The 17,623-nt window shown below is 35.5% G+C and overlaps 1 protein-coding gene across 1 annotated transcript; it reads right to left on the bottom strand.

Moving 5' to 3' along the window:
* Positions 1 to 284: 284 nt before the first annotated feature.
* On the bottom strand, positions 285 to 10,077 carry LOC113051851 (zinc finger protein 143-like). The gene is made up of 17 exons (XM_026215993.1): positions 9,948 to 10,077; positions 8,670 to 8,722; positions 7,632 to 7,734; positions 7,093 to 7,179; positions 6,089 to 6,172; positions 5,850 to 5,978; positions 5,545 to 5,738; positions 5,390 to 5,461; positions 5,192 to 5,305; positions 5,014 to 5,089; positions 4,481 to 4,606; positions 4,085 to 4,264; positions 3,645 to 3,872; positions 3,461 to 3,570; positions 2,273 to 2,404; positions 1,710 to 1,820; positions 285 to 560 (listed from the first exon to the last, which is right to left on the bottom strand). Exons 3-17 carry the CDS (start codon positions 7,726 to 7,728, stop codon positions 477 to 479), a joined length of 1,824 nt encoding a protein of 607 aa, XP_026071778.1. The 5' UTR covers positions 7,729 to 7,734; positions 8,670 to 8,722; positions 9,948 to 10,077; the 3' UTR covers positions 285 to 476.
* Positions 10,078 to 17,623: the final 7,546 nt, after the last annotated feature.

Raw genomic sequence — 17,623 nt, 5'->3', positions numbered from 1 at the left:
ATAGTATTAGAAATAAAGCTATATAAATTTTTTTTGAAGGCTTTTTATTGAATACAATCTTTTTTCTTTGTCATTTGATCTTTTACAACTAACCAATATGAAAATGACAGTTCAATATTTATCTTTATGTAGCCTATACATATCCAAGCATCTTAGAACATGAGTGAAAATGCAATTTATATTTAAAATTGAACTAAAGGAAATATTTTTTTTATTTTGTACCTGAGCTTCTTGTGCTTCAAGGCAAGCGAAAACACTGGGAAATCATCACAACACACTTAACATCCCTCTCATCTCTTTTTATTAAAAAAAAAAAATGCAAACAGATATCTGACAAAATCCGTTAGAAATGCTATCATAGTGCACAGCTTGATTTCTGTACAACTGTGGCGAAAGGGTAAAAGTTCATCATTTGTTCATGTACAGTAGTCACTAGTCACACTGCAAACTGATTCCCATGTGACGGCCGAAGGAAGTTAATTGCTCATTTGTGTTGTTTCACTTCCTTGTAATGATGAAGCTATTCTCAGAGCCTCCTCCAGTGAAGTCTGTTCATTGAGCTGCAAGAGGAAACACAACACCTGTTCAATACTATACACATACACCCAGCTGGACAGGTCAATGAGTGACTAAAGCCTGGAATAAACTGCATAACATTTGCTCAGATATTGAAAAAACTTTTTCTGATTTTAAAAGTTGTTGAGTGTATCCCATCAGTTGTTGGCTGTCGCATCAGACAATGACTTTGCACACAAAGGTACCTCCTGAAAATGATTTTAAGACTGGCTTCTGAGGCAGTATAAAAGTCTAACCATCTACAACAACATAGAAAGAGCTTGGGTGTGAACGAAGTAAATGTTTAATTACTACAACACTAATTTACAAACAAACTAACTGCCCCGAATCTGCAGATCAGCTCCAAATTTCACCAACTATCTTTGACACCTCTAGTTGGAAAACAAGGCAAAAATCTGGTGTATTCCAGCCTAAGAGGCCGTTCACATGTCGCCCTTTTGGTTCTTGTCACATGACCCACGGTGCGGTGAAATACTTTTATTTCTATACAGTGTGGATGTGGACGTGACACTTCCATTATTAGCACGCCTGCCACACGTATACATTTGAAATAACAAATTTGAGCGCGCAAAAGTTGGAAAAAAAGCAACTATGAGTGCAAAAGTTTTTTTTTTTCATTGTCCAATCGAATGAATGGAGAGGCGGGCCTTCCATTTTGGTGCTGAATGTAACCACTGCTTAGAAAGGCCGAAAACTGCAATGATGGAAGAGAAACCTTTGGAAGTCTCAGCCTCTGACATCATGCCCACAGGTTAAACGTCTGATGCATACAGCAAACAAACATGAAAACACTTCAGGAGTTTCAGGAGGTTGAATTCTACAGGATTTCCGGAAGCTGTGTGTGTCGCGTTCTTTAACATTACGCCTGGAAACAAAGATGCTGTGATGCCAAAACCCTTCACGAAAGAGGAATAACGTAGTGTTTACAACTGTGACGACAAGTGCTTAACAGGATCAATTAAACCCTGGATTTAAAAAAAGTATGTGAAATTTTAAAGTTTGCAACATAGAGTTTTACAAACCAATCTGTTTTTGTGGCGACATTTCCACTCCCTGAAATGGCACAATGAACAAAATGAACCAAAAAAGTCACCAAAATAAAAAATAAAAATAAAAATAGTGCGGAACAATACCTGAAAAGCAATCTGTGTGCCATTAGAAGTAGCCAGAAGTGTAATCCGATGCCCTGATAACTCATCCTGTGTGCTCCTGGAAGATGAAAATTCTGGCATCATAGAAGTCATCTGGAGAAAACAGAAGAAAAAAACATAAATGCAGTTCATAACCAGTTTATAGACTGATGTATGATTTTTTTTTTTAGGAGGCCAAAACCCAGAAAAGTGCTAGCATTTTACAACTTCCATTTCCATCATCCTGACGTCAACAGATTTTACTGAATGTTTGTGGTTAAATGCCTGAAATAAGGTTATCTGTGCTCAGTAAAATCTCACAATATTTTCATGTTTTATTCTATGACATAAGCCCTTTTTCTTCTTCTAAGCTTTTACTTGACTTGAAAAAGGCAGTTGCTCACGAAAGGCTTAATAAGACAACAGAAGTCGTCCGACAGAGGCTGAGAGAAAATGTTTTTTAAATAATGGCTGAAAGAGTTTTCAGAAAATCAGTGACGGTGACGCTACAGTCAAACATAAACATAAATACACACTTGTCTGGCTCTCAAATTCAGCCTACACACCTGTCCTTCAGTCCTGTCCTCTGAGACCACGGTCACTGAATGAGCCCCCGTGGACGACAGCAGAGACTCAGCGGGTGGGATGGTGATCACACTGCCATCTTGTGTTAACATTGTGATTACATTTCCAATAGCCTGTGTCAGAAATCACAGAACTTCCCATTCAGCACGACTATTAGGATAAGCTTCCAGACTTGCTGTAGAAGTCTAATGGCAGCACATATATAAACTTAAAGCATAGAGCTTGGTCTGATGAATCAACTGGAGTCTGTCAAACCCTTGAAGCATATTTATAAAACCTTTTAATAAATGCACATGCAATTGTAAATTCACATCTAACAACGCTCTTGTTCAAATTTTGAATTAGTTTTTATTTTATATATTCTGCTCTCACTTAAATTTTCATTAAATTTATATATATATATATATATGTTTTTTTTTATGATTCAAATAGCTGGGGGAAAATATATATATTAGACCCTTGACCACAAAAATCTCTAAATTGAGATTTATACATCATCTGAAAGCTGAATAAATAAGCTTTCCGTTGATGTGTGGCCAATATTTGGCCGAGATGCAACTATTTGAAAATCTGGACTCTCAGGGTACAAAAAAACGTAAATACTGAGAAAATTGCTTTTAAAGTTGTCCAAATGAATTCTTAGCAATGCATATTACTACTCAAAATATACGTTTTGATATATTTATGGTAGGAAATTTACTAAATATCTTCATGGAACATGATCTTTACTTAATATCCTAATAATTGTGGGCATAAAAGAAAAATTGATAATTTTGACCCCTAAAATGTTTTTTTTGGCTACTGCTACAAATATACACCAGAGACTTAAGACTGGTTTTGTGCTCCAGGGTCACTTATTTTATTCCATTTCAGTTAACATATATTTTAATGTTTTTTTTATGCTTTTAGTTTTAATTACTACACTGTGTAACTAAAGCAAAGACAACTGGAACATGTTTTACAAGAAAATACTACATTGTACAAATAAATAAATAAAATAAAACAAAGTTTATTGGAAAATTCTATTTTAGTCTTTCTACTTCAAAATTCCTCGTTTTATTCAATGTGTTACTTCTCAATCTTATTTCTTAGTAATTGTGAAATGTACTTGAAATTTCAGATCTGATTTTATTTGATTTTCTTCAGTGTATAATAACCCTGATACAAACCTGTGATGCGTCATCTTGCGCGATGAGCGTCACATGCTGTTGTTCCGTGACATCAGAGATGTCTTCACATTTCACAGGGCTTACAGTCAGGGAGGGGTCATCTATAGCCTCTGAATACAAAACACATAAATTATCACCAAAACCTAATCTTGTATCTATGATGTAGCTATTTTTCAAAACCAACCTGAAGGGGGTTCAAAATAGCCCTCTGACTCCTCCTCTATAGGCTCCGAGTCATTGTGTGCAGTACGTTTGTGAACGACCAGTGTGGAAATCTGCTTGTACGTCTTCCCACAGTGGTTGCACTTGTATGGTTTGCAGGGAGTGTGTACTACATTATGTTTGTATAGACTGGAGTACTCCGTGAATCGCTTGTCACAACCGGGAACTGTGCAAACATACGGCCTCTCTCCTGCATGCAATATAGACACTGGTTTAGATATTTCACATTCAAGGTTGCACATAAAAAAATTATAATGAAAGAATTAGGATTAAGTAGTTCAGCCAAAATAGATATTCAGTCATTATTGACTTCCCCACGTCTTTTCAAATCCATAGGAGTTTAATTGTAAACAACTGTAGCTTCTGGGTGAACTATCCCTTTAAGGCTAAAGAGCAGCACACCTGTATGGATTCGTATGTGGTTCTTGTAATTAGTTGCGCTGGCAAACGCCCGATTGCAACCTGGCTCTGGACAGTGATACGGTTTCTCTCCCGTGTGCGTGCGAACGTGCACCTTGCAGATGTTTGAGGTAGTGAAGGATCGTCCACAGCCCGGGAATGGACATAGAAATGGTTTCTCTCCTTAAAAGAACAGAGGACCAATATAGCAGTGCTAGGAATCCTCTGACGTACAGTATATCGGTAATAGGGCAGTTTCAAATGAAACTTTTCAGATTCTTATGCATGCAGCTTTTGTTTACTTTTCAAAACCATGATTAACACAGTACTGTGGGATTCATATTTGCATGATTGTTCAAGAAATAGGTGGAGGATTTTAATCAATTTGAAGAAATGTACCCGTGTGAATTCTAGTGTGCTTTTGAAGGTCCCCTGAGGTCTTGAAAGATTTCTTACAGTCCATCTCCTGACAGCGGTAAGGCTTTTCTCCAGTGTGCGTCCTGATGTGACTTTTCAAACCGTAACCTAGAAGAAAATTAAAGCAGATATATCAGAAATACACTACTATTCGAAATGTAATGCATTTATTTGATCACAAATACAGTACATTAAATTATTACAACTGGTTTCTATTGTAATACATTTCAAAATGTAATTTATTTCTGTGATGGCAAAGCTGGATTTTCAGCAGTCTTCAGTGTCACACGATTCTAAAAAAAATCCTTCTAATACTGATTTGCTGCTCAAGAAACATTTATTATTATTTATGTTGAAAACAGTTTATATTTTTGTGGAAACTGTGATACATTTTTTTCCAGGAATCTCCAGGAAATTTCAAAAGAACAGCATGTCCTTGAAATAAAAATCTTTTGTAACATTAGAAATGTCTGTACTGTCACTTTAAATCAATGCAATGCACGTGTTTTTGTTACCTGTTGCAAACTTTTTGCCACAGCCGGGTAAGTCACAACAGTACGGCTTGTCACCAGTGTGTGTTCTTTCATGTACCTGAAGAAAAGAAAACGAACATCTCACAGTAAACATAACGCATTGCATTCGTAATGCCATCATGCTTTTATTAACAAGCACAAATGTACAAGCCAAAATAACCTTAAGATGATTTGCAGTGGTGTAAAGCTTTCCACATCCGTCATAATTACACCGAAAACATTTCTCTCCCGGCTGCTGCGCATTACTGCGAATTCCTTGACCCTGAAGAACGATCTAGAGAGAGGGAGGATAAACATTTTGAGCAACTCTGAGTTTGGCTAATGGCATTTATATGCTGCATGGGATTGATATTCTCACCTGCATCTCCATAACACCGTGAGGATCACTGGTGATCAGCTCAGAGTCGGCGTAAGAGTCGATTTCTTCAATCTGGGGGAAATTAATAATTATAACTACACTTTACATATATTTTGTGAATATCTTTGCACTGGCCCTAGTCATGTTGGCTGTACCTTGGTTGTGTACTGCTCCAAAGCATTGATTGTTTCTTGGTCAATGGCTGCTTCTGTGTGTATATCTGCTACCGTGCCATTCGTCTGGATGGCCAGAATGGTGTTTGGTTGTGACACCTGAACAGCGTGATGAATGTAAGCGGTGGAGCCATCCTCTAACTGCACCGCCTGCAGGGTACTGGGTTCATATGTATCTGCCAATGCAATATTGATAAAAAGACAGGCCATAAACCAATCAAGAAACATGTTCGTCCAAATCCCATGTAATATCATGCTGCATACTGAAAACAGAAGAAAGGAAAAACCTTTCCCAGTGTGGTGGATGTAAGCAGTAGATCCATCCTCTAACTGCACCGTCTGAGCTTCCTCCAGTCTTAAGTTCTCATTATCAACAACATCACACACAGATGAGCCAGCCCAGTTATTAGACTCATCTGGTGTGAATATAAAACAATTTAAAAAAATCAACATCATAAGCCTGTTCATAATTAAAAATCTAAAAAAGTAGATGACGCTAGATTTGCTACATAAAGTGTAAAAACACCTGCTTTTTGAAGATCGATGTGTTGCACATAAGCAGAAGACCCATCTTCTAACTGGATCACCTGTCCTTCTACTATATTGCTGTCTGGAGAAAACAACCAGCTCTCAGTTAATTCCTCATTCATAATACCATATCAACCCAGTTCAAGAAAATAATTCCATTGTATTATTTAATGGAGAAACAAAAACACATGCAACTTTGATCTGATTCTTTTTTTTTAATCAATAAAGAATAACAGGAGTTAAAGATTGTAGATGCTTTATTATAATTTTCAATAAATGTTCTAAGTATCTAAGCTGTCTTGTTATGTTTGGCTAATAGATATGAAAGCCCATTAATAGAATTATATATATATATATATATAAACATTTATTAAAAATTATTTTACCCAGAATCCCACAATTCTGGGATCATAGTTCAATTAGTTTCTTGCAACATAAAAAAATAAATAAACAAATAAATAAACAACTGAATGATAAAAAAAAAAAAAAATTCTGAGTTTACATCTTACTTTTTTTTTGTTTCCAGCATAAAAAACTTTTTTCACAATTCTGATGTTTTTCATACAATTGCAAGTTTATATCTCACAGTTCTGACTTTTGTTCTCCGGATTGCAATTTTCTAACTCACAAATCTGAAGGAAATCTGAACTGAGAGATACAAAGTCGCATTTACCTTTTTTATTTTAATTATTATTACATGGTGGAACCAGGCTTCGTTAAATATATTAAATTAATAAATACAAAAATTTTACTATTAAACAATAAATTCTGAGATCCTGGACCTAAACTAGTTGATGGGTTAGGATCCTAGAGAACACATCACTGTTATTGTCAATGAAAATGTTTGACAGAAATTCCAGAAAGCTCAAATATGAATATGAATAAGATAACCAACAAATTTGCTATTCAATAAGTTTATTTATTTCCTTTAGAAGGTGATGCTGAGTCTCTAAAGTGTCTCAGCTGAGCATGTTTGTGTTCAGACTGTAGTAACAGACACACCTTGAGTGTTGTGAGGTATATATGCAGTGGAGCCATCTGCTAAAGTCACAGCCTGCAGACTGACGGTGTCCATGCTCTGATCACCATCTGAATCAGAGAGAGCCATAGATCAGCACCATTCACATGTCTGTGTTAACTTGATAAAAATACAGTAATAATACCCCAAAATTGTTATAGTTACAAATATCTCTTTTCTATTTTAATATATGTTATACTGTAATTTACTCCTGTGATGGCAAAGCTGAATTTGAATCAGTCTTCACTTTCACATGGTCATTCAGAAATCATTCTAATATTCTTATCTGGTGCTCAAAAAGAATTTATTATTAATTATAATTAAATATATATATATTAAGTTAATGTAAAAGTAAATACTGTCACACTGTCAATTTAATGCATCCTTTCTGAATAAAGTATTAAATTCTTTACAAAAATATCTTAGTGACTTCAAACTTTTGAATGGCAGTGTATGCACATTCTTCCCTTTGATTAAATGACAGCTTTGAAAAGAAACTGTTTAGAAAGTGTGCAGCTCTGACCTGCAATCCCCACGGTCTCGCTTAAACAGAAAGTGACTTCCTGAGCATCTCCCTCGTGCTGGAAATCTGCGGACTGATTTATCTGAGCCAGCAGCATTATAACCTAGGAGAAATCAAAGTCTTAGGAACACAACATAACTCCATGATCACGTTTAATACAAATGACGGAACTGTGGGCTCAGAATGTACATATATTGTTGATGGAACATGGTTCTAAAATATTTCTGTATTCCATCAGATTTGTCCACAAAAAACAAATTTGATATAGTTCAGAAAAAAATTGTCTGATTTTTTATTTATTTTTTAAATGGAACAGTTAAGCAAAATCTAAAAGAAACTCTCAAACTCCAAATGTGTTTTATGTTTTGTAATATGTTTAATACATAAGGCTTTTATGGCTAATAAAGTATGATACAGAATATGGAAAAGACACACATTTCTATTCCGAGGCCCAAACTGAGCAAAAATATGTAAATTAGTGCCGATGTTATTTATATGACCAAAGAGTCTACTTAAATTAAATGCATGTAAATATGACCCATATATCTCCTAATAATGTCTTAGAAAGATAATGATATTTAAATTCTTAGTTTTATGATCAAAGGTCTGTAGTTTTAATTGTTAACATATAATCCAAAGTGATAAGATGAGGAGAGAGAAATTAACAAATCAACAACCTAAAAACAGTCCTCAAAAGCCTAATGATTTTTTTAAAAAAATGCAAATTAATACAGTCCATTAAATGTTCTCATTAAAATATTAATAATAAAAAATGTTCAATTGTTCAAATGTTCAATTGTTAAATAATGTTCACTTTATCGAATATCTAAAGATTTTACAGCAAAGAGACACATGAACCATGACCTGAAGTTGGACAGATTTAGAATGATACTCGAAGGCCTTTTTCTTACTAAAAAAGTATGAAGGATCAATCAAACAACAGAAAGCATGTAGAAGATTGTTTTTTTCAGCAATTTTTTTTTAATTCATGTATCAAATATGATACAGTAGGCTTTAATCAAGGAAAAAAAGACTCACTGTGATTGAAATGTATTTTACAGGATTGTCCTGACCAAGACAGGCAGCCAAGTCTGCATAAACAAATAAACATAGTTAGAACATACAATGCAAAAACCATGATGTAGTAAAACTTAAAATAGTCCTAAGACACTCTTTTGGAGAAGATTCCAATCTGAATTGGCTGCATATGTTAAAAAAAATAAATAAATAAATAAAGTTTTTACCAAGCTCAGTTCTGACAAGGAGCACACAAAGACTATAATTTGATTGAGAACATAATGAGTAATTGTCAGATGAAGTTTAAATAAAACAAAGATAAAATAGCAAATTACTAAGTATGGCTTTATTTATTAAAAGATACCAATGCACTTTTCTCCAAAAACTCAAAGGTGGCCATGCAACTCTTCTGTATAGTTCACAAATCTCAGAGAACCATGGTACAAAGCATCCAAGCCAAGGAGGTGAGAAGGTAAGAGGGGGCATGCTGATAAACTACATCCATATAATCGAGAACCAGCAAATAAGTAGCGGACACTCAGTTCTTCCTCACATTGAATGAAAAACTCAGATTCTAACTTTTTCTTTATTTTTTCATTCTTTATATGAATACTTCATATATGTACCAAAATGTAGCATGCTAATAATAATACCCAAGTATTTGTACTCTGACATTGTTGTAATTTGGCTCCCCTGAGAAGTCCAAAGTAGTTTTACAATTTGAAAATATATTTTTATTTATTTTACATTTAAAACACGCTTCAAAGCAAATAATCTATCTGGGATATATATAATATCTAAAGCAGACTGTAAATAAGCCACAGATTGTTGATTAGAGGGGGGTGAGCAATAAATGATAGTGTCATCTGCATAAAAATGGAACCTTACATCATATATATATATATATAATGTCTACTGAATAATAACGACCCCAAGACAGATCCTTGTGGAACTCCCTTAACAACCTCCAATGGATTTGACTGAACTGAACACCTTCCATCTCTACATAAGCAATGAACCATAAAATAGCATTCTCTGATAGTGCTACCAATTTAAGCCTATTTAAAATGTCATGGTCCACAATATCAAAGCTGTTATAGGCTTTATAAAGATTCAGATGACCGTTAAAAGGATCACAAAATACACTTAATCCGACGTGAAGTTTTACTTTCTAATCTCAAGAAAGCTTTTGTCCATCAAATTCAAACAGAGTTTTAGTTTCTCCAGTCCATGTAGTGAAAACAGTCTGATCTATAACAGTTATAGGAAGGAGATTTGTTAAATATTTAAAACACTCACCTCTCTGAAGAGACAGAAACTACCAGAAACAGTGCAACGGATCAAATGACATATATAATATATATTTCCGCAGGCTATATGAAGGTCCCTTACATCGCCAAATAAACCTGTGGTATGTTTTGAATCGGCATTTTTCTTCTCTGGTTTTAATGTTAGATTTCCAATGAAGAGGTCTATTCTTCCCCCTGCTGTTCAGGAGTAATAAACGCCAAAAGAAATGCAAAATGTCTTACACTGAATCCTACCTGTCGCAAAACTGTCTGTGAATTCTTGTTTAAAAAATAAAAAATTTCAGTGTAAAAACAATATAAAAATAATATTTCCAACAATTCTTTTTTTTTTATGTTAGCCCATTAAAATGAAAATGGAACATATAAAACATGATTTATAAAATGAATAAAAACACAGGAGGTGGCACAATAATACCAGTCAAACAGTTACTTATAATTAAATAAATAAATAAAATTAAAGCCTTTTGCTGACCATCGTTATTATTTATGAATTTATCTGCAAACCTGAAGGAAAGTATTGGGCAACTTCCTGTGTTTTTATTCATTTTATAAATGCATTTTTATATTTTCCATTTTAATTTTTAATGGTAAAAATTTTAATATGAAAATACTGTCATTGACTAAATTTAATTTGTATCATTAAGCATCTCTTTTTAACAACACAGCAATATATGTACCAATGTACTAATGAAAAAAATTAATAAAATTAGCTCTAAACATTCATGTAAAAAATGAATAAAATTTTGTATAGAATTGTTTTTATTTTCCAGTGAAATGTTGCATTTAAGTACATACACGCTTCTGAAGATCACTGATAATCTTTGGTTTTCATGTTGCCACTGCTTTCTTCAAATCCCACCAAATATTTTCAGTGAGATTTATATCTGCAGGCTGAACACAGGCCAATCACTTTGTGATGATTGTCCTGCTGGAAAGTCCACTGATCATCAAGTTTAATTTCTGAAGGTATCAGAGTCTTTGCCAAAATAGCCTGCTGCCTACTTCAAATAATTCATGATGTCTTCATAAAGTCAAGATTTCCACTTCTTGCCACAGAAAATAGCCCCATAACAAGACAGGTCCACCTCCATGCTGGACCGTGGTGCTCTTCTGCTCATTAGCCTTGCATTTTTGGACCAGACATACTGCGGATCTGTGGGTCCATAAAACATTCAATATAACAAGCTCCATAAAACATTCTTCCAGAACTCCACAGGTCTATCCAAATAAATAATAGCATGTTTAAATCAGCCTTTGATGTTCTTCTTGGTCAAGATTCGACAAGATGCACCAAGAGGAAGGCTATTCTTTTCTATTGTTCTTCTTACACTCTGCATTTGAAATGTTTTTTTTTTCCATTCATTAGGTCATTTTGCAAGTCTTTGCCAGTGAAATTAGGATTTTTCTTCATTGCTCTGAGCAAAGATTTATTCCCCTTGATGACTTTGTGCTTTATTTTTAATACCCTCAATGGTTTTCTATTAAAACCTATTTTGAAGAGGACATATGATGGTGCTAATAAGAACATTATTTTGTGTATTTGGTGTAATGAAATGTGTTTATGCTGTTTAAGGTAAAAAAAAAAAAAAAACATTATTTTCCACATACTGTGCATACATTTTTTCTCCCCACCTTCTGAGATGCGTTGATTTTTACACGGTCTGAAAGGTGAGGTGTGCTGTGACTGGCCAGCTATCCAGAGCGTTTTTGATTGGCTGAATATATCAAGCATGTGACGAAATGTTACACCCCTTAACATATTGTGATGCCCTGTCCAGCCGGAGCGACAAGACAATAACATTATATCCCGCTATAAACGTGATGCCTACATGAATTCTAGTTGTGTCCTCTTTTGAAAGGCCAAACCGAGTAGTTTCGCTTTCTCAGCGAAACAGCATCACACATCGGGGCCTTGAGTGAGCCGTGGCCTAGAATAAGCAGAGGCCGGCTTGAGGATGGCGTGCCAAGGATCATCCACTGGGCTTACGGCAACCACATGTGACGACCCCAACGGGTCTCCGCTTTGTCCACGGTGAAAGCCAATCCAGCGATCCACAGTGCAAAGTTGATGTATTTCCTCAGCAACCAGCACGGATCAGCTCCAGGCATGACGAATCATATAGCATTATCTTTTGAAAGGCCAAACAAAGTAGTTTTGCTTTCACAACCAAACGCACAGTGTCTATACAACATGGCGCAGCAACAACAATACTACAATGAGAATAAAAGGTATGTCTTCTTTCTCTGCGTAAACATCTGGGCAGCATTATGCAAATCTTCCTACATAGTGACGTAGAGATGTTGGGATCGTGTTAGAACGAGCCGTTTTAGGGGGGGTGTGGTTGACTCTTAAAATTGATAAAGAATATCTCTTTTGAACTTTACAGATTTTCTTTATGCACCAAGAGCTTGTAAAACTCCAAAGAGAAAGGAAAAACTGAAATCACATGATATGACTCCTTTAAACATATGAACAAAGCTGCCAACTGTATCTCATGACTTTAAGTGTCTTTGAAAATAATAAAATAACTCCTTTTCTATAGCTTTTGAAAGAGCTCTGGACTTGGCCATATTTGTTTCTGATAAGGTCATATTCAACTTTAGCATATACATGGGATAAATATCAGTAACAGTTTAGGTTTTGTTATAAATATTCCAAAGGCTTTGTTATGTTTTAACATAACTAACATACAAATAAGGGAACTAAAACAGCAATGTTGAATAGGAGTTGAATAATCACAGAATATTACAAGAAATCCTCTAGCTCAAAAATATGACATTATAAATTGGCATTTATCATTTTAAAATGTCACTAAATTGTTATTAATACATTTTTTCAAAAGCTGTGGATCCTCACAAAAGTGTAACGCCACGCCAGCAGAGGGAGCCCTCGCCCGAGTACTGATTGTGTTCCCCTTCCTCTGCTTCATTACTAAAAGATTAAATTGGTCAATTATTACAGCCTCTTAGTGAATATGTGAATTTCACTCACCGTTTAGGCCTATAAACTTTCACTTGGTTATATTTTCCTATTTGAATGTTCTAATATTAGCATTGTCATAACACTCACTGTAACAGACACGCCAGGCTCCAACACCAACCAATCACAACGCACGCCCTCACCAGAATACTAATCACTCCCACCTGCTCCTCATCCACCTGCAAAACACCACTCCTACAAAACACACACACACACACACACACACACACTCAGTCACCGTCTGGTCTTGTTCGCAACTAGGTCAATAGCTACCTGCTAACTCTAAGAACGATTATCCTGCTTACCTCTCTCCAGCGTGTTTTCATGTCCAGCTGTTTTTTCATTCAATAAGGGTTTGGTGAGCTTTTTTTAATGTGGAATCGGTTGGTCCTGATATAGCTATGGAAAGCATCTGCGGACCATCTCCCAAGGCCTTGGATCTGCTGTTGGGAGAGGCCTTTTGGGGCTGGCGAAGTTGCTGCCCCAATATGGAATGAGTGACTTGAAAAATTCTTTACTGGAATGCCTGACTATTGGAGAACAGATTTGAGGTGTTTCTGGAATCAAAAACGTGCCACAGGTTTTTTGGATTCGTCTATGAATAGGGGTTCCAGAGGAGATTTAGCCTGAGAGCTTCTCCATTGCGAATATGCCAGAATTGACTGGTATGGTTGGATTGGCGATGAGAGGTTAAAAATGTAGATGAAATAAACTTTTTTTGGTTTGTTCGGTCTTTGTTTAATCAAATATGAAATTGTTTCAACATCTAATACTGATAAGTCTGAGATGGTGTGATGGATTTTTGGGTCGAATTTAGAAGTGATGGCAAGTTCCGAGCATCTGAGAAAACCAAAAAATGCTAGGATAAACAAAGTGTCGAGCAGTACTTATTGGCTGGTAGCCAATGGAGGGGGCGGCGCCTGTATACAGTGGGATATCGGTCAGGAAAAAAACAAAGTTGTTATAGAAAAAGGATAGGCCGTTCCACTGGTTTAGAAATGTTAACCTTAGCCTGAGTTCATAGCTACATGCTTGAGTTATGGAAATGAGGTCCTCTAGCGATTGAATGGAGGACGCGAGTGAGAAGAGATGCAATATAAAGGGAGATGCACAAAGTGCAGAATGATGCACATTGCGAAGTTTAAATGTCCAAGCAGGGATAGGAGTTTGCATTTTGAACAATTTTTGGTAACACTTTAGAATAAGGTTCCATTAGTTAATGTTAGTTAACTACTTCCGTTAACATGAACTAAGCAAGAAAAATCCTTCTACAGCATTTATAAGTCTTAGTTCATGTTAATTTCAACATTTACTAATGCATTATTTAAATCAAAAGTTGAGCTTGTTAACATTAGTTAATGCACTGTGAATTACCATGAACTAACAATGAATAACTGTATTTTCATTAACTAACATTAACGAAGATTAATAAATACAGTAATAAATGTATTATTCATTGTTTGTTCATGTTAATTAATACATTAACTAACATTAACTAATAGAACCTTATTCTAAAGTGTTACCCAATTTTTTTTTTTTCAATGAGAGTAGAAAAAATTTTCTTTTTGGGCAGGGATGCTTGGAATTAGTTTGAATCCAAATTAATTCCTAGGAACTTAATGGATGTTGCAGGGCCCATGGTTTCTTCCTCTGCGATAGGAATTCCTAGCTCAGAAAAAACGTTTTGGACTGTGAGGATGTGAAAGGCTGGGATGGCATTGGGGGGTGAGATTATTAAAAAATCTTCTAGCAGGTGAATGAGTTGGGCAATAGTGTAGTTGTTCGCCAAAATCCAGCGGCCGGCTTCTGATAGCATGTTGAAAATTTTAGGGCTGCTTTTAAATCCAAAAGTTAAACGTAAAGCAAAATAATATTTCCCGAGCCAGCGAACTCCAAATAGGTGCCATGAATCTGGATGGATGGGCTGCATGAGCCAAGCACCCCGACCTGTAATTTTGATTATGTCAATAGCCTGATCTGTGTCGTAGTATTTAAGTGAAAAATCATAGAGAGTTCAAGCTGTTAATGCTTGGGAACGGGGAATTGTGAGGGGCTGACAGGTCGATTATTAGGCATTTTTTACCCGATAATTTTTTTTTTGTAGCCACTCCAATACAAAACTTACATTTAAATGGAGCCCTGGCAAATGGGCTGATCATGAAGCCTGACTCAACTTCTTTTTTGATCAGTTTGTTTACAACTCCAGGTCAGGATTGTCGATTCTGTCATAAGCATACAGTACATCAGCAATTACACATGTTTAGGGGAATATGGCATTATTAATATACCATGTAAGGTGGTATGTGCTAGAAATGGGTAAACCACTATCAGTGAGTCTGCCCATGGGGTAGACGGCGCAAGGCAGTGTCCCACATTGTCCCTCAGAAACATACCCCTTGTGCCCCCTTGGGCCTATTAGCAGGTGCTCACCCTACTCCAGGTTCTATGACGGTGGATTGAAGATTATTATATGTGATGTTTTAGGAGAGCGAGCATTCTAAGCTGTGTTTAAAACCATCTTTTAGGCCTGACAGCAGATAATGACTAAATGCAGCGTCCGGGTGATGAGCTAGTCGCCAAATAATTTATTTATTTTTTTTATTCACAACAATCATTTGACTATTCTATACTTCAAAATTAGAAAATCAGTTAAATTTTCAGTATTATCAATCTTTTATAAAACCACTTTGCCCAGGTGTTACTTTCACCTCCTTGTTTTTTATGATTTCAATTACACTTCGTCTGCTTAGTTGTGATGAACTGTATCTTACCGCTTGACAAGTCAGGCTTAGACCAGACGCTGTGATCAATTATCTCTATGTCTCTGGGCTCTGGGTAGTGTCCTCACACCAACGTGAACAGAAGAACTCAAAAAGACCATATATTATTTGGTTTCCCTTGGTACTTGTGGTCAATGTAGTATTCAGACAGGCAGTAGTCTGTTGTGCCTAAAGAAAATAGATTTTGTCTGATGTCTAAGCATAAACTTCTACAGTTTTCTCAGTAAAAAAAAAAAAAATTATTTGCTGCATCCAAAGCAAATATGGTATACAGGACATCAGTTTAACTTGTCACTAGAAGTCCTACAAGTGTGATGCGTAATTCATACCACAAAATCTATAAAATATCAAACAGTAGTTTGTGTAATGTTTGGGGCAGTAAACTCACCCTCAGTGGTCAAATCCACTCTGTCATTGTGAGCTGATTCTGGACTGACTCGACTGTGGTGGACTGGTGCTGGAGAGTTTTGAACCTGCTCATCTTTAGGAGGAAGTTCTTCGAGATCACTGGAAACAGATTCCTCTACAGACCAGGAAATGGACTGCAGAAAAATATGATCTAAAGAGGGGAATAACAAACTAAAGGATCTTCTAAACATATAATAACTTAATATTGAACACTCATATCATGAAGATTGTAGATAACATGTGGCAATTAAGGACTCTTCATCTTTGGGAACAGAAAAAACTCCCCTAATTCATGAATTTGATTTCTATTAATGGATACTCATCTAGTTTTTTTTTTTTTTTTTTTTTTTTTTTTTTTGATGTGCAGAGCTCTAGTAAACTGTGAACATTCACACAATCTCAAATTGTTATTTGGTTTACCTTCTACTTTTCTCTCCTATATCGTCGCCTGGTCTAAGCACCTGCTCCATTAAATGGATTTCAGGGAGAGCAGCTTCTCAAAACTCTCATTGGCTTCTCATTTTCTTCACCAGCACCAATGTGCAGATGGTTCTCAATCACATTGACGCTGAGTGCTGGTGGTGTACTATGATGGGAGTCATACACCTGATCACTGAGAGGAGACAAAAGATGTCTGCTTGGTTTAAAGAGAAATAACATGTTCTGGATCAAAAATCTGATTGTGGTCTGAATCAAAATTCAACTGATTTTTGATAAAGTTTTAATAAATATTTCAGTCAAATAATAATAATAATAATAATAATACTAATAATAATAATAAAATTAAACACCACAAACTCATATTGTGGTGATTCTTTAGTTACTACATGAAATCAATGTTACAGTACATCTGTTGGACATGGACTAAAAATAAAATCATGACCTTTGCGATTTCATATGGTATGATGGTGTGTAATTTTAACATATGGTAATTAATGACACTTCATCCTAGAGAACAGAACATTTTATCACATTATTCCATGAATGGGTATTCATACTGTATATAGGCTATAGCAATAAAAATGTAGACTTAATGAGAAACAGTAACACTTTGATATCTATCATAATCTTATTGAAAATTATCTTATATGACTCTAAAAGAAAAAAAAAACTTTTTAAGACTATTGTGATTAATAGAATAAAACTATTCTTAATTTTTTAGCACTTTATTCTGACACAATACTGCATAGTTCTGAATATCAAAATAACTCTCCATGATTCTTATTTGATCTAAACAAATGTATTCAGTCAGTTTACCTTAATGAAATTCTATCCTGGAGCTACACTAACTTCTAGAACGTCTGTCAGATGTATGTGCCACTGTGTTCTGCGTCACTGTGGGTTTAGTCTGGCTTATCTTCTTGATCTAAATGAACATTGCCTTTGTGTAAAAACACAATATGCATCCATTAGGCTATTGCATTACTGGCTTTTGTTTGAGAGCCAGTCAACAAGAAGGATTCAGTTGTTATTTGGGAAGCTGGTGTATTTTTGGCA

The sequence above is a fragment of the Carassius auratus genome, chromosome 32, assembly GCF_003368295.1.
Source record: "Carassius auratus strain Wakin chromosome 32, ASM336829v1, whole genome shotgun sequence".
NCBI lineage: Eukaryota > Metazoa > Chordata > Actinopteri > Cypriniformes > Cyprinidae > Carassius > Carassius auratus.
Note: the sequence above shows the minus strand (reverse complement) of the source record. Positions and strands in the feature narration are given on the sequence as shown.